Source organism: Lytechinus variegatus, chromosome 10, assembly GCF_018143015.1.
Source record: "Lytechinus variegatus isolate NC3 chromosome 10, Lvar_3.0, whole genome shotgun sequence".
In the NCBI taxonomy this organism is placed as follows: domain Eukaryota; kingdom Metazoa; phylum Echinodermata; class Echinoidea; order Temnopleuroida; family Toxopneustidae; genus Lytechinus; species Lytechinus variegatus.
Window position 1 is genome coordinate 22549486 of NC_054749.1, and position 18533 is coordinate 22568018.

The 18533-nt window shown below is 36.7% G+C and overlaps 1 protein-coding gene across 1 annotated transcript; it reads right to left on the reverse strand.

Annotated features, from left to right (window-relative positions):
* Nucleotides 1–6783: 6783 nt before the first annotated feature.
* Nucleotides 6784–12229, reverse strand: LOC121423305 (suppressor of cytokine signaling 2-like). Its single transcript, XM_041618648.1, has one exon. It carries the CDS (start codon nt 11427–11429, stop codon nt 10743–10745), a length of 687 nt encoding a protein of 228 aa, XP_041474582.1. The 5' UTR covers nt 11430–12229; the 3' UTR covers nt 6784–10742.
* Nucleotides 12230–18533: the final 6304 nt, after the last annotated feature.

Consider the following 18533-nt stretch of genomic DNA (forward strand, 5'->3'; position numbering starts at 1 on the left):
TCATATTCAGGATATACGTTGTGTAATTCAAGGAGACTAAATTTCGCTTATCGACCGAAGGACAAATTTAATCATTTTATTAATTCTTTCGCCAAATTACCTTGATATATATGTAATTTCGGAAATTGATAAACATGCAGAATTAGCAGAAACTTTAAAGTCTAGAACGTGCCTCCACGGAATATCGGGTACATTTGCATCAATTTTTAATCATGCATTGTACCAGAAAGCATTTTTTTTGCAAGTAATAGATTTTGATTACGTGAAAACAGGGTTAATACTGAATGAGGAAGAGAGGGGGATAGAGAGGGGATCTGTATGCTAATATAAGGGGTAAACATCAAGTGCCAGAAGTCCATGAGGACACTTTTGGTTGGTTGACTGATTTCATCACGTGGTGAGTCTCAAGCTGGATTTAGGATTTCTTTTACATGTTCGGACTAGTGACGATCTTAATGTTTTCGATATCAATCATGTCTGCCTTAATCAACGAAAATTAAGTTAATTAATTTAAAATCAATCGTATTTGTTCAATTAGAACAAAGTGCTTTTAAAAAAAGTATCCTGATTTATGTTTTGCCGCTCGCTCGGTATTTTGCTATTATGTTATGCAGATTTTTTACCTAGGCGATTCTTAATAGCTCTCATAGGTTCCTGAATGTACATTCCATTGCTTATAGTTCAATATCCAGCGATAAACAATATGAATATATATTTCAAACGTTATCATAAGATATGATTAATTTAGTGATGTGATCGGGGCTTGCGTCAGAGAAAGGCGATTTGCATTTTAATATTTTTATGTGAAGAGGGCTGACCCTGCGAACTCACTTTGCTATGGCTCCGGTCAGTCTGGACATAACCATGATAACTCGGATGACTTCCGGTCATTCATCATGTGCCAAAGTATGTTCAAACATTCTGACTTATCATGGGCCTGACAATGTTCTAATCATAGTCGTGTTCATGAACAGTTTGACCGGATATTAACCGTCTGTAGCAGCGGAAAGGCCCATCCTGTCTTTAAAATGTATGTCTTCTCAACAGACAATGTTGATGTAAAAAAAATATATATACAATTTCTAATATAACAATGTAGCTGCTTCCGCAAGTTCAGTGCTCCATGGAAAATAAGAATTTCCAAGCACTACCGTTTTCAACATGGCTATTCCTGTAATTCTTAAACATTGTTTTATTCCTTGATTTGTCTTCCATCTGATTTGCTTGGAAAGTTATCATGTCACTGTCCCATGCTCGGCGTAGCACCAGCCCTGGATATTCGGAGTTTGCTTTGAGGATGGTGACCGGGGGGGTGTTTCACAAAGATTTAAGCATGACTTAGGTCGCACTTAAATGTCGACGCGTACATGATATGCAACGCGCAATCTTATTGATCAATACGCAGTAGTGCGCGTCCTCTTGGCATGATCTGACCAATGCAGTCATGCCTTTTATACTGCGCGCAACTAGACATTTAAGTGCGACTCTAAGTCATACTTAAATCTTTGTGAAACACCCCCCGGGAGTACCTTTTTCATGAAAATTACATTTCGTTTGATCGATCTTGATATTCCTGGAATTATGACTATGGATTGTATCCCCCTGTTTCAAGTACAACCATTGGCCCTTACATCTTTTCTTAGACGGGGATGAAATGCCTTTTGTGAAATACATACAGAATCTATGAAAATGCATTAAATGTGTTTAAAGTGACGATTTGGAGGACTATAGCATATCAGGCCCATATTGGGCTCGTAATAACGTGCACTGTTTCATAACCAATTCCCATCAAAATGCCATTGAAAACTTTACAGGCAGTGTCGATGAGATTGATTAAGTTATGAATTATTCATATAATTTCACTTCTTAAAAATAATTAAACGACAAAAAGTAAATCCGTGATACATACAGTAATGGAATGGGGAAACGATGACGTCAACCACTCATTGATTATTGTTGATTATCGAATGAAATAAGGGATATTTCACTTTTTACCCATGAGGTAAAACGCAATTTGGTTCCTGTGAAGTGTGAACATTTGAATTAATATTGTAAGCTCTTTGTGAATCAATAAAGATCCTAACTTTTGTGAAATCTAAAAAAAAACATTAATCTATTCCTAGATTTCATTATAGCAAAAATAGATATTAAATAAACTGAGTGTGTGGCATAATCGGCTGTCTCATTTGCATATCACAATTGTGCATAACTGTCTTTTAAAATTGCGGGAAATTACTTTATCATGTGCATCGGATTTTGATGGAATTTCTGTGCTGTGCTTGATATATCCAATCGAATCAGCTTGTTATTAGGTTGAACGGAGCTTCAAGAACTTTTTAAACCCATTTCATATCCAAGCGCAGGGGACCGACACAATGCCCTATCTAATCACCATTCGGACATTCATGAAGACATGGGATTGATTGCTAACACGATATTCTGTGTCAGTAGCAATTTGAACCGTTGGTAAAAAAAATAAATGAATAAACACAAAACTGATTCATCGAATTGCTGCTCATTTTTCTCAAAAATGATGAAAAGAATTTATGGCATATCACTTCACAATCGATAGCAAGACTTTAACAATACCGCTTGTAACGCTCCAATCAATTCTTTCTGATCTGTCTTTTGGAAGTGGCCTTCGACCCGCCATATTCTGTAAACTCTGCATTTAATCCATATAATTGGCATCGATCTTGTCCACCAAAAGTTCAGACGTCTGACTTGAATTCCACATCTTTGATATCTATACGTAGAATTTCAAAACCAAATATTTCTTTTTATTCTTTCTTTCCGTGTCTGCGTTAATTCTGTTTGCAGAAAAACCAAAATGTGGTTTCTTGTGTGGGGTAACAATGATGAAGAAGACCCGCAGCAGTGAAGAGTTGGACAAATACTATCAAATACGAGGAACGATGACTCATTATATAATCGAAGTGAAGAAAGACTTTGAAAGACTTGGATTTGTAAGCGTGGTAAGGGAAGGGTTATAACACGAAATCGAAATGCACTATATTGTCGTAAATGATTAAAGGTAGTGATTCAATGAATTGGAACGGGGAGTGGTATAAGATATAGACAGGGGTATGGAATAGTGTTTTTTTCCAAGGATTATCAACTAGAACAACTTGGTCCCTACACATTAATTTTGGTACTAAAAAACATTAAGAACTCCACACAAGACCGTTTAATTTCACCCGCTTGAAAATATAGATTTGCCGATGATCGTCAAGCATCAGACATGTTATATGATTTTCACTGAATTATATCAATGAAAACTTTTTCAAAGTCCCCCCCCAAATATGAATGTCGCAGTCACACCAACGATATCGATACAAGACCGAGCAAAAATCCAATGACACAGTATCGGTCGGTTTGGAGTCTCTTCCATTGGTGTGACTGCAACACGCCTATCGTTACCATGGTTACATTTTGCTATACAAACCTAAATGCGAAATGGCAGTTATCCGAAAGGAACTAAATTTTGATTTTAAGGAAAAACTGTGTCTTTTTTCTTTTTAAAAAGTACAGTATGTGTAAAGCACAGAAGTACTTTATCGTTGAGGTTTTAGACCCCTCCCCCAGTAATGCCCAATTGAGGTGATTGCAACTAAATATAGGCCCCTATGTTTTCTAATTACAATTCCTGAATTTTGAGATTTAAACAGACTGGGTGAATTCAGTGTTTGTCCATTTTCAATCAAAAGAAATAAATCAGCTCCTATGAATGATCAATGTAAATTTTGGGGGGTTAAAAATTGAATGGATATGAAATGACAGGTAGGATGTATTGAAGATCCAATTTTTTAACAATTTCCATTACTCTACCCCCCCCCCCCACCAGCGCGGGCACGCACACACACCCGCACCACCACCAGGACCTAAAAGACTACAATTCCCATGTTGGCAGGATAAGGATTCCACTGATTCAAAGAAATTAACATCTGTTCCTTTTCGAATTATCTCTCATTACGATGATAAAAATATCGAGAAAGGGTGTTTAATGCTTATCATTTCCTGGCTTGACAGTTGCTGATTCCGGGTACTCTACCTTGGAAATGTAATGATTATCGATGATATCGCGCGCACTCGCATAGACCGACAGGTGATTTAGTCAAACGGCAGTATGATGAGTTCGTGATGGACCATTGCCATGCCAACGATACCGATTTCTGACGAAAGCGGATAAATTGGTTATTATATATCATCAAGTTGTAACAATAAAGATTGATACCTTGACTTCTTTTTAATCTGATTTTTTTATTTGATTTGATTTTCGCATTTCTACACAAGCCTGACATTGAAGCATTGATAGTTTTGAAATTAATTTTGGCCAAAAAAAAATCAGGCAAAAATAGGGGGCACATGGGTTATTTGGGAATGGCTAGATCACCCCAAAAATAAGTGTGATTTACCTGTATTTGCCTTTTTTAAAAAATAAATTGTAATTTTATAAGGTTATTTTTTTAATATTCTGTTTTCGATTAATCAGCTGTGATAAGTATTCAAATAATTGATTTATTTTTAAATATGTATTTCATCTCCATGTAAGATTTATCGCCCCCCCCCCCCCTCTCCTGAATGTTATTAGAAAAAAATACCAAAATTAATCAAAGAATCAGCTGACTTTGATAAAAAAAAGACAGCAAAACAATGAAAATTTCAACAAAATAGGGTATGAAGTACGGAATATATATATATATATATATATATATATATATGTATATATATATATATATATAATTCAAAACTTGTGCTCATTTTGCACAATAATACCTGCATGGTTTGATTTCTCGGGGAAAATCCTGGGGAGGGGATTTAAAAGTGGGTAGGATTTGATTTTTTGTGTATATACTCTCTATATACTCAACAATTCATTTCCACATTCCATTCCTTTCCTTGAACCCACCCCCCCCCCCTCTCTTCTACAAAATCATACCCCTTTCTTATGCATACACACATCCCATTTTCTCCATCTCTCTTATCTTCATTCTGTCAAAATAAAAATGTGCCATTTCTCGGATTGGATTTTGTTATTTCATTTTTTTTGTAAGCAATGAATTCAAGAAAACTACACAAACGTGACAAACTGGTTATTTCTCTTACACGAAAATTCGTTGAAAAGAAAAGCTGTAAATGGATGATGTTTTCCTTTAACTGGTCATTGAATTTCAAACCAATATAGGCCTACCTTTTCTTACATCATTTTAATGTTAACGTGTTTTTTTTATATATATATTTAAGACACCCAAATTTACTTGCATTACAAAAAACAATTATTAGTAAAGAATTGACTCGTGAAAGGAGAATGAAACCATTTAACAAGATAGCTTGTGTGAAAACAGAAAAATCAAAGAAACAGATCAACAAAAGTTTGAGAAAAATCTGAATAATGAGATAGTTATGAGCAATTTAATATTGCGATCACTATTGCTATGGAAATAGCAAATTGGCCATGCGACAAAGATGTGTGATGTCACTGATGAACAACTCTCCTCATTACTTTAGTATATATTTCACTTGAATTGCCTCTTTTATCACATCTATCCATAGATCATGTGTTCTTTCTACATGAGGGCATGTAATACATATTTTTTAAGAATACATAATGGATAAAGAGTTTGTATCATCGTAAGAAAAAGCAAAAAGAGACATTTTGAGGGCATTTTATAGTCCACCAAAGGGAAAGTTGTTCATCAGTGACATCACACATCCTTGTCGCATTGCCAATGGGAGGATCTCCATAGCATTAGTGATTGCAATATTCAAATGCTCATAACTTTCTCATTTTTGTCCGATTTTTCTCAAACTTTCTTTATTCTTATTCTTTGATTTTTCTGTTTCTACACAAGCCTATTTGTTCCAAAGGTTTCATTCCCCTTTAATACCCCTTTCAGAAACCTTGGAAAGGGTCTCGTTCTTTGTGATACTATTTGCCCCTTAACCCCTCCTTTATAAAGCCAATTTTTAAATCCTCTCACGTCAAAAGCTAGAGCCGCGAGCTTTCAATTCAGAGCACATCCGTACTTTGTCCAGGAGACAAGCTGAAAAGCGTTTTCGTGGAAATGGATTTTCTCTTTTCCCAATCCCTCCATTCGTTGTTTGGAGGAATCGGTCATGACATTTCAAGCCGAACTCCGGGGACTTTGAATCTGATTTCGGAGAGTCGGGCGATTCTGAACATGCCCGCATAACATTACAGGGAGTTCGAGTATATAACAGCGACTGTATTACTGTTCTCAAGCAAAATGTGTCTGGCTGCAGTAGTTTTAAGTGTTACATGTTTCGCAAGTGATTTAATACTTCGCTTTTATGGTTGCTATGGTTATTCAAAGGAAGGAGAACGATTTAAGATGTATAGTAGTATGTTTCAGGGGTGCCATACATTATGGTGTTCACATATCTGTGCGCCAGTATAAGTACTACCAAAGAACACGCACAAACCAATGATTGCTATTGCACCTTAAGTGCAGACTATAGGCCTATATTTATCCCTTTGCATGTTGACAAACGCAAAATACATTTTCACCAGTTCGTTTTGAATGAAACAACTTTTTCCCCCTTTTCAGATATTGTTTGTTTCCAAACGGAGCATTGGGCAAAAGTCTTGCATGGCAGATGATTATGATGATGCAATCATTAATGTCATATAATCAAGTGACCAGGGAATTTCTCATAATAATCACTCAAACGCAGAGAAAGGTCAGTGTTACAAATGAAATGGCACATTGACATTCACGGTCCATCACACGAACATAAATAAACACAAGTACACAGCTGGTCTCAGATTTCAATAGATTTTTTTTTTCATTTTCTACATGTACAGTGCATGATGACATATAGACAAAAATATCAAAACACAAGTATTCAAAATATATAGCATATTGCACTTGAAGGCTTTCGTAACAAAATTAGAACTGAACCTGCTTTCGAAAGCACGTTCAATATATATTTATATATTCTATTATCGTTTTATAGTATATATTAGAGTGACATATACTTGTAATAAACCATACTTTTGTTCACACTCCTATTATAGCACATTGACAGACATATCTCATTCAGGTACAGATAGGCCAATTTATCATTTGTGTTTGTTCCTCGTCGGTATCTAATTTTAGAGTACACTAGTGAAATATACTCATTGATTATTATCGTGTTATCACTAATCAATGTCTAGAATTAATCAATTTCAAATTCATATACCAAGTTGGAAACGCGAAAGAAAAGAGAATTCATCTCAACATTGTACAGGCGTATCTTATTTGAATGTGACACTTAAACAGAATGTCAGGTTTCAAGTAAATAAGATTTCCGAAAAATTAAAAATATTATATTGGGGAAATATTCTGCAAACGACCGCAAATGCGGTGGGAGATGAAAATGAATCAGTTCAATTGCCCTTCAGCCCTTTCTTGGTTCATCATTTTCATTTTGCTACCCAAACTAGGCAATTGTGTTCTCATTCTCAATGCTTACATCCATTGGATCATGATGTACATGTATATACTTTCTCTAAAACAAACTATGCTCACTTTAAGCTTTTAAAGCCATCTGTTAACACCTTTCTGCAAGTAAAAAATGGTAGGTCGAAATAAAATACATAAGTATTATCCAAATGTATGATGATGTTGTATTAGGGAATGTTACTGAAGATTAACATTTTATAATTTATATCACACATAAAAAAGGAGAATTTACATTACAATCAAGAGTCAAAACTAGGATTGCAGCCTCGGTAAAAGCGTTTTAGAAAATTGAAAAAAAAATGAATGAAATGATAAGAATTACTATATGTTTGTATGCTTAAAATAAAAATTGGGGTGATTTATGAAAACAACGCAGCATTGTCGAGTTAGATATTGGGAGTTGAAACGCTATCTCCCTTCTATAGGAAGGTCTTGTTTGATCTCGTGAAGAATGAAATACATGTATAACAGACGTTCCTCCTTTTTTGGCAAGGAAATATGGCAATTTAATTGTTTATTTGTTAAATATCTATACTAAGAAACAGCGAAATTATTTGGCAAAATTGCAATGAAATACATACATTGGTATTTTACATAGACCCCTCGCATACCGATGGCTGCAGGTTTTACCCTAATGGCGAATGCAGAATCGATTCAATTCGTGAAATAGTGTTGTGTGTATTTGTACGTTGCTATCCGTATTTGCACAGTTCACCTACACGTACGTACAACGACATATTACTGTAGTAGACACACATCTGATTTTTTTCTATGACAAAGGTTGGTGCAATAAATAATAGCCTTCGACTACCTATCTCATCTTTTCTCTTTAATCAAACAACTGATTCCTGGAACCGGTTATTATCATTAGGGTTGAATAGCGTACTACGGATAAACAGAATTAATCGTACACAGTGCATATTGCAAGCCTACTTCGTAAGCCTAGTTCGTGTAAAGGTGTACTGGAGTAGTGGCACTGTCGGGGCACTATTAATTTAAATTGAAAGAGGCATTGGAAAACTTCGAAAATATAAGTAGACTGGACTAAAAATAGGGCAAAGGCCTCCCTTATCGGAGAATTTGAAGTGCATCACAAGGGGATAAAAGTGCCACCTCATACTACACCTATCCATATCAACCAATGAGAATAATAGTAGTGGTCAAAAGGGGTTCTTGCTTTTATCTTCTTTGGAGTTTGACTTGTCAGCTAATTCTAATTGAAGTGGCCAATTAGCACCAGCATGAAAAGAAATTCATGTTATTCTACCCTAATCTCGGGGCTCACCGAGAATTTAACTAAAATTGGATGGACGTAAACTAGGTGATACGAATAGCAAGTAGTTGTGTTACCAGTCCAATGAACAAAGCATCGACCTTTACGCAACCCAAATCAATAGGCCTACCGATCTGCCATTCCAAAAAAGTCGCCATGCGAAGTACAAGTACATGTAAGTCGGAGATTAACTGAAAATCGATTAAAATTTGACAAATACATTTTCAACCATATGAAGTCTTGGTAATGAATTTCAATTCAGTAACGTCAATTGGAATTCAACCACATTATTTGTAATTCTCACATATATTTCCCTCTTACAGAATGAATGTTACTGAAAAAAGGGACTTGCAAAGGCAAGTATAATTCTTCTTCTTACTTTTGTGATTGGTCATACAGTAAAATTAATTCTAATAAAAGACAAGACATATGATCACTTTTAAAGATACACCATTTTTAAAAAGGGTTTGTAACTGTCTTCTGTAGTGTTTTAAAGTGTTGTAAAATTAGTTAACCATCACAGTATCATTCAGTAATCATCACACTTAATTTTCAGTTTATACTCGAAAATATCAGAGACCTTTCATAACTTCTCATCAATAATATAGGCATTGCAGTTATCGTGTAAATCTACTAACATAACCAAGGTGACCATATTAAACATGCCAAAAATGATACTTTGCAAAGATTACTGTCAAATTTGGAGAGGGACTGTGTTCAATTTCAAGTTAACGAAACACGTTGTTACGCGTTTCTGTTACACAATTAGGAAACAAATTTATATATGCCTACATGTACTCATTAACAAGGAATAATCGGACTGCCAAAACACTAGTGATAGCCTTGTCATGATACTGGCCAATTAAATTTTACTTCAAAGGGACAAAATCACAAAAACCTAACAAGCGTGGACACTGTCGTTTTATTAACAATAACATGAAGCGAGTTGCATGCGACTATGATACCCTCTGCATGAACTCTTCAATTTAAACATATGAAATGGTGTGTCTAGAAATAACATGCAAGTAAATGTCTCAAACGCCGGATATAACAAAATGGGTTTTCCTTATGAATAACCTTCCCTTCCCATTGAATAGGTCGACTTGGGCCAGAACAGATCGAAAATGAGATAGAACGTTTAGAAACAGCACGTAGTATGAAAGAACAGGGTCAGTGTGTGGTTACTTCCTATAGCTTTCTTGAATAGCAGTGCTCAGTAAAGTTGTGGTCAAGCCATCCCCCACAATGAATATCGACAATGGGTGCCACACAAAACCACCATGAATCAAGCTTGGGTTGTTTTCCATGAAAATTACCACACGGTCGGTGATACACTTCGAAGCAGGACGCGGTTTGGACAAAGGAAAATAAAGGAGTATTCAGGGAGTGAGCGAAAATGGTCCTTTGTTTTCGAGTGGGCTGAGGTTCGGAGAATCTTTTGACCATTCTTTTGACTTTTGGGATTGTCTCATCTCTTTTAACTTTTGGGATTGTCTCATCCCGTAAGACGATTTAAAAAAAAGTCCAAGTAATTATTCTTCACAAAGTATGAGGTAGACGTCTGATAACTGCTACCATGACGTTCTCAAATCAGTTCATCTTTGAAGCACGTATTCAATCTGTTTCTTGAAAGAGAATGAAATTTAAGTTAATTTGGACGAGCTTTGTAGGCCTTAGGTTAGATTTTCCTCCAGTCAAGCTCTCCACTCCCAATGCAGTAGCAGCTTCCTTTCACCTCAGGATGATGAGTTTCTTATTTCAGTCGTCACTGTTAATGTAGTTAGTGAACAAGTGGAGCTTTAGAGTTGGAATGAAGTTCATGAAAATTACACACGTTGCTCTTAGCGTTTCTCTAGTACCGTCATCTAACATGTCAAACCTTTTTTGTGGGTGTTAGATGTCTGCTAAAACAAAAATACACTGTCTTTAAAAACTCTTTATCATACGAGACAACATGATTTAGTCCATATCAAATGAAATTAGGCTACAAAAAGCGTACATCATAGACTGTATGGGTATTCCTGGACGTATTTCTTTAAGGTACGTGGTATGCTTAAATCGTTTATAAATCTTGGTTCCACAGTCCTGTTTATTGTACAGCGACATAAATGTTGTAGACTGGGCACGTTGGAGGTGAGTGGTTTTATGATTTGAGCTTCGGTGTCCTTACGGCCTGATCGTTCAAGCCATACCAAATGTCCAGACCTAGTTTTCGGTTTGATGGTCGAGCTGTTCCCATTGGCGTCAACACAATTTTTCTCCCTGCTCATCCTAATGTAGTACTGTAAAAGTTTTATGACACAATCAAAGCTTGGCACGGATCTACGGAGACATTCCTCGGTGTCGAGCATAAATAATCCATCTTCGTATTCAATCCTGACACTTGTTGTCCCTCGCGGTGTCTTGACGCTGAGCGCGTAGAGGTAACGGTCGTCAGAACTGTCCCGGACTAAAAATGTCCCGTTTGAGCAGCCTTTCAACTTTTGCTTGGCCTCACGAAATGTCATGGCACCATGATACCAGCCCGAAATCTGGAGAACGTTTAACGTGTTGATCAGTCTCTCCAAATCTTGTTGAGTAGTACGCGGCCTAGCCGGTGGTAGCTGGAACTGGTCCGCTGATGTAGCCGGCGTGCCCCGTCGAGCAGTCCGACAGTTTTCATGATGGTTCATGGTGTGTGGCGGCATGTGGCTACCACGCTTGCATACGAAGAAATAACACGTCTGCTGCAAACACAATATCACCAAATCGTAGCTGAACCAATACAGGTTGCTTCAATCGATCATTCCATGAAATACTGCAATGGTGTCAAGTCGAAGAAGAAGAGCAATATAAACGTTGTTCGTCCTCAGGAATGGACGATGGAGATACGTAATACTGATGTCTTTAGTAATTCCTAAAGAATAGTCAAGAAATAGTACTATAGTATTTGATCCAGTAGCGCCTGCGCCAGCGTTCACCAAGAACGCTGAATCGTACTCTGGACTGTAGTGCACTCGGCAAGCGAAGAAAAAAGGTAAGATGTCAGCTTGCAGAAGGATTCCAGGAATTAGATTAGCAGGCCAATATCCCTGGAGAGAGACGGACAGAGAGAGCGAACAGGAGGGGAAAAAGAAAGATGCCTATCCCGCTTCTCCGATATGGTATGTAAACACACACAGACACACACGCTGAAAATGTGTGTCGAAGAATTGCTCTCACATGCACGGCATGGAAAGAAGACGTATTCCAAGATAACGAGCTTCTACAGAGAGTGCATCCCAACTGAAACACTTCGCTTCGATCAGCTCAGTTTATAAAGAATTATAAATCCGTGAACATGGCTGAAAAGACCCAGTAGAATTTCCACGAACAGGATTCTCAAAAAACACGAGTACAGAATAGACTTCCTCTTTATAGTTATTTACTGGGCCCACTGGAGTGAGCATGCGAGACAATCCGATGTACTGTACTATCGTGCGATGCATGCGAAGTGCTTGCGTTGATATACATTATTCAACGTGTAGCCGGCAAATTCGTACGTGCATGCGTAATGAAACACTGTAATGAATATTCATAAGGCGAAACACAAACCCGAATCGGTTTTGCATTCATAACGTACACTCCTACCACCACATACGGTCACGGCACAGACAGGCTACGACACATTGGCTCCTCCCATAAATTCCATGTTTCTCGGATTCGTGTTTGGATCATTCCATTAAGTAAAATAATAGGGGTGTATGTGACAAATAGGAATTCGATTATTGCTATGGGATCGCCAATTCCGTATTTTCTGCTGATTATTTAATATTTTAGAGATCTAAACATATACTAAATTGAATCTTAATGAAAATTCCAATATTTTTCTACATCAGTTTTCCATTCGAATTTTGCAGTTATACCCCGGATTATACTCGAAGTGTATTCTGCAATCCTGAAATTGATTGATGCCCGAGTAAAGAGCCTGCGACCTTCTGATTGGCCAAACGTCTCGGTTATTGATTTTATCCAGCTATTCCTCTGAACATTGTTCCATAGCCAATATGGAAACCGCAGATTAGACATCGTATAACGAGAAATGTGGTTGGTGATATTCGTTTGCTCAGAAATTCGTCTCGAAAAGGGAAATAAGAGGTTTTCATTTACAGTAAAAACTATACAACATGAAGTTGTTCTCCCGAAACATCGTATGGCAGTGGAGTGTTCCAATCATTGACAAAGATGTTAAAACCGATGAATAATTATCGTTCATAAAGGTATTCATTAACAATATTACTAGGAAAATACCTGATACATTTAGGTCTATGCACTATCCATTCCCTAATAATATTGAAGAAAAGAAAAAAAAAACCGGAGGTGCATTGTCCCATGGTCGGTACTTTCTTTTTTTATTGGCATAGACCTTCATGTTCCATTATTGTTCATAAAGTAACATGTATTTATTTTACTCAAATTTTCGACGTCCTACTGCTGACGAAGATGCGGCGAAGATGTAGGACGCCGAAAATTTTTAGTACAATAAATACTTAAAGTGGTACTCCGGGCCAAAAAAAAATATCATTTTAACAGAAATAGAAAAACCAGACAAGTAAAATGCTGAAGTTTTGATCAAAATCGGAAAAGGAATAAAGTTATGCCATTTTTAAGATTTGCATTATTCCGGTAAGAGTTCTAGGCCTTTTGCTCTGTGAATTTTACTCTTCTTAGTTAGATATAAATATTTTTTTAGCCCGGAGTGCCCCTATAAGTGGAAAAAACACGAATTAACTTTCAGCACTATTTGAAATACATGTGCAGTATGATGCGAGTGTATTTGTATATGCCTGGATCAGAACAAATGCATCGTGAAACATATACTTCAAGCGGGAAGGCCCTTCTCTATATATAGGGTGAAAATAAAATGAATTTAAATAACGTAAAATCAGACAAACAAAACACTTAGGTCCATATGCTTGTCTTGAATATGTAATGAGCTGAGCAAGCTGATCCCTATTTATTCTTTTTATCTTATTGAATGAGATTATGCAAATATACAAAACTACATCAATCACCTATTGACTGCGAAAATGAAATTATTTGTCTTCACGATTGATTAATCGTTCTCTTTTTTTGTAGAGTTCACTCCATTAAAGTGTGGTTAATGTTAATAATCAAGCACTTTTAACATGTTTAATGAATATTCTTAGGATCAAAATATAGACATACAGTCATGACAGTAAGCCAAGCGTGTATTTCAATTTTACTTTTATGTTGATATCTCAATGCTATTACACCCCTACCATGTTTGTTCTTTGTACGTGCGAGTTATAAAAAAAAACCGTCCCAAAAAGAAAAAAAAGAGAGGGGAAAAGGGAGGAAAAGGAAGAGTGAAGGGAGAAAAGGGAAAAATGGTATTGTTTTTCCTTATTTTCGTCTTAAGAATAAAAACCTAACGAGACGTTCTTCTCTTTCTTTTATACAAGATTTGCTTCCGCGCTCCTCGTAGTAGAATCAAGGAGTTACGTATAGAAGTATAAAAAAAAAAAACGCCTTCCCCTGTCATTCCCACACATTTATTTCTTCTCCGCTTTTTCCCCTCCCCGGCTATGGGACTCGTGTATTTCTTGCCAGAAATTATAAAGCATACATTCATTACATTAATTTAAAATATGAAAAGTAAGTGCATTGACACAAAATTTCCGCTCTTCTGGTCCTAGCGGGCAAACGCTATACCGCCAACCTCTAAATCCACAGAATGCTACTCTTGCTTTTCAGCAAGATTTTTTATTTTATTTTTTTACAAATATCTGCTCAAGAAACAGGTATTAAATTCGCGCCGTACTATATGCAAACGCATACGATGAAACTTAATTCTACATCGTCATGATCGTTGCACATCCACCTCCTGTCTTGTTTTGCGCATTAATCTGAAATTGTGAATATTTCAGAAGTTTTTAATCATAAAAAGGAAGCGCTTATCATGAGCGAAATTACACAACTTCTTTTCTTCCAAAATATATCACAGTGGTTTCCGTGCTTCGGGTGTATGGGGAAAGGAAAATCAATTTTCTAGCTTAAATCATGGACCTATATATAAAATAAAAGCAGGTTAAAGGGATGGTCTGGGCTGAAAGCATGTATAGCTTAATAAATAAAGTGCAATTCACTGGGCAAAATGCCGAAAATTTCATCAAAATCGCATAACAAATAACACAGTTATTGAATTTTAAAGTTTAGCAATATTTTGTGAAAACAGTCGTCATGAATATTCATTGGGTGGACTGATGATGTCACATCTCCACTTGTTCTTTTGTATTTTACCATATGAAATGAGGTTTATTCAATTGTTTTCCTCCAAGAACTAGAAAAATTGGATTGACAATAGTGCATTAAATATTTATTGCTGCAACTCATCTCATTATAAGGGAGACATATCATGCAAACAAGTATGATGTAATGAAAAAAAAAAGAGTTTATGTAATAACATAAGAAAACGGAAAGTGGAGATGTGACATCATCAGCCCACCTAATGAATATTCATGACGACTGTTTTTACAAAATATTGCTAAACTTTAAACTTCAATAAATTTATTATTTGTTATCCGATTTTGATGAAATTTTCGGCATTTTGCTCAGTGAATTCTACTCTATGTATTAAGATATAAATATTTTCAGCCCGGACCATCCCTTTAAGGTTTCAGAGAAATTTCGGAATTTCAGAGCATCAACGCCATTCGCTGGAAGGAATATTTCAGCCGTACTTTGTTTTGCGAGTGTAATGTGGCTAAATAATTTGCAATCAAATCTTATCTGACCAATGTCGGCATTTTATACCACTTCTGTTCTCAGTGTTTACTAATCTTTTTAGCTTCAGCACTTCGCGCGGGAGCCTCACTGCATCCTCCCTCCTGGGGAGAGCGCTTCGCGCGATCTGTAAGTATTGGCACGATTCGCGTGCACTTTACCACCCCCTCCACAATTAAATCCTGGCTAAGCGGTTGCAAACCCGAGGAATTTATATCTTTAAAATGTCTTTATTATATCAAGTTATGTAACTGGAAATCCGTCAGTCATTATCCCTCTTATTTTAGCCCCTCGATTTCCTCAAATCATCACAGACAAGGGTTGCGATTGCAAGTAATTTAATTGACCCTCGCCAGTGTTCTAAATGGCACGTTCCTAGGCCAACCTTGGAAAACCTAATTACTGCTCGGTTTATCGGACAGGAAAAATGAGGTCAGTTTCCAAGAAACGATGGAAAATGGTCAGATTGTAGATTTGCCCATTTGCCTCGGCCCATTTAGCCTTTTGTAATCAATTGCCTTGGGGAATGTGACGCTGGAAATGCATAGAGGCGGAAAATAGTTATTTCTTTCATAGTAGGCCTATATACAGACATACCGAGGCAACAAACTGCGATGTATTCTCACTTTTCAGGGTGGGTGCAGGAGCGATGGTTAGGATAGGATTTATTTTCAATTGGTCTACTGCCAATTCATCTACTATCATTTGGTGTACCATCAGTTTGTCCACATGGTCTAATTGCCACTTCACCCACTCACTGTTTCATCTAATAACCAGTTGGTCCAATAGTCATTTAGTCCATATACCTAATTGGACTTAGTGTTAATTGTGTGAAATTAATGAAAAGAAAATGGAAATTAGACCAACTGGTTATTAGACGAAATGGTCATAGACGAACTGGTGACTAGACGAAATGATGATTGGACCAAGTGACTTTTAGACGAAGTGTTGATAGACGGAATGGTATAAGACTAAATGAAGGTAGACCATGTGGGGAGTGGGCGAGTGTGGAGAGTGGACGAGTGTGCGGAGTGGACGAGTTGGCAGTAGACAAATTGGCAATTTATGTACATTGGGGTTGATGGGCGGAATGGTAAAATACAAAATGAAGGTAAACCATATGGGCAGTGGACGAGTTGGCAGTAGACGAACTGGCAATTTACCTTGGGGTAGTACTAGTCAGTGAACTACTCCATTCATCTGAACAGGATAAGTCTTCAGCCGTGTCTGATATATTGATCTTATTGTAATAACAACCTTGTCCCGAAGCACATAAAAATACTACTATTGCAGTCTAATGAGGCAAACACGAAAACGATTGACAAGGTATCATCAACATGTCTGCCGACATGTCTGCAAATCGGCAGTGTGAGGGAACAAACGGGGGAACAAAATTTAAAAAATCCATCCATAATTTATTGTTCGAAATAGACATGAAATGAAATACTCCGAAAATTTGCTTTGCCCAATTGATCGTGGGCCCGGCAGCCGCTGTGCAGCGCCAGATCGACAAGGCTCTATCCCTTTTATCGTTGAACGTCACAGGGTAGCAGCAACTCCCAACTTTTAACGTCTTTTGGTCTGACGCGGCCGGGGTTTGAACCTCCGACCTCCCGGTTGTGAGACGGACGCTCTACCAACTGAGCCAACACACCGGTCAATGAAGTACAAGTCCCCGGTAAACGAGCCATTGAACCGGGAGGAACCTGTATATCCTTTCCAGAAAAACAATTAATACAAAACTATATGAAAGGGAACATCTTGATGGCGAGGAGAAATTTAAAAATACTGAAAATTTTCACAAAACTCACCATAAGTATGTACGAAATCCTTCAACACACTATAGAAAATGCAGCAGTGCCCCCATGTCAATGCTGGTTGCTTCGCTCCCTAGTTTCCGAGTTTCTTTGAGTATTTGAATGATATTTCAATCTTTCAAGAGTGAATTTTTACCTTTTTTGGAGTGAAAGTGTACATCTTTTTTTACACCTTCACTCCAAGAAAAGTAAAAAAAATCCACTATTGAAAGATTGAAATCTCATTCCATCTTTCATTCCATTTTTATCTTCACAGTTTACTATGTTGGATTCCAATTATCTATAACTTAAACAGTTTTTTTTTGGTAGCCTCGCTACCGTTCTCTCTTGTCCTTTTGTTTTGTTGTTATATATTTACGTTGCATCCCCCAATTAAGTTGTTTTCACTATTGTACAGTTACTCCATCTCGTTTATCATGCTATTGTCCTTTTTTTTTCTTTCGCCTTCTAATTGCTGCTTCGTTTCTTTATCTTTTTGTCCCATTTCTCCTCACTCTTGTTATTCTGCCTATATTTTTCTCCTTAATCCTTCATCTCTTGTGTATTCATGTATTTAATTTAATCCTTGATTGTACACGATCTGGTCCTTTTTGCATCATTTGTATGTCTCATCCTTTTTCTCATATTGATTTTCTGACTTTATATTTTTTATTTTAATTCTGTGATTCTTGTAATTGACGTTAATGACATATTGAACACATTTTGTTTTGTGATATTTTTTGTTTATATTATGTTATGTACCATATTTTGTTGCTTTATTGTATTATGTTTTTGTTGTTATATTCCACACTATGCTTATTCCTTATGATTTCGATCTATACTGTAAAAGCTTTTTGTAATTCGGCTCTGTGCTGCGATGGAAATTTTTTTTAACTTAAAGGTATTGTTTAACTTTGTGAGCAGCCGATTTAAAAAATTCTCAAACCAAGATGAAACATGTGTACAAGTGCATGTATTAGAACTAATAAACCCTGAAAACAACCATTATTGAGAATGAAAAGCTAAAACTACAATGCAAACCCCGATTTTGTAAAAAGGTGTCTTATAGACGCCTAAATACTACACATAAGTGTATGGGATAAAATTAAGATGGTGTTTCCGGTCACTTTATATTTCGATTTTTGAAGCACTAAATAATTATTTTCGAACGCAATTTTTTCTGGGCTTCATTTTTGTAACATATCACAGACACAGGTGACAAGTGTGACC

Bases quoted from the DNA above. Each gene is read 5' to 3' on its own strand.
- LOC121423305 (XM_041618648.1), bottom strand. From the start codon at position 11,429: ATGCCGCCACACACCATGAACCATCATGAAAACTGTCGGACTGCTCGA.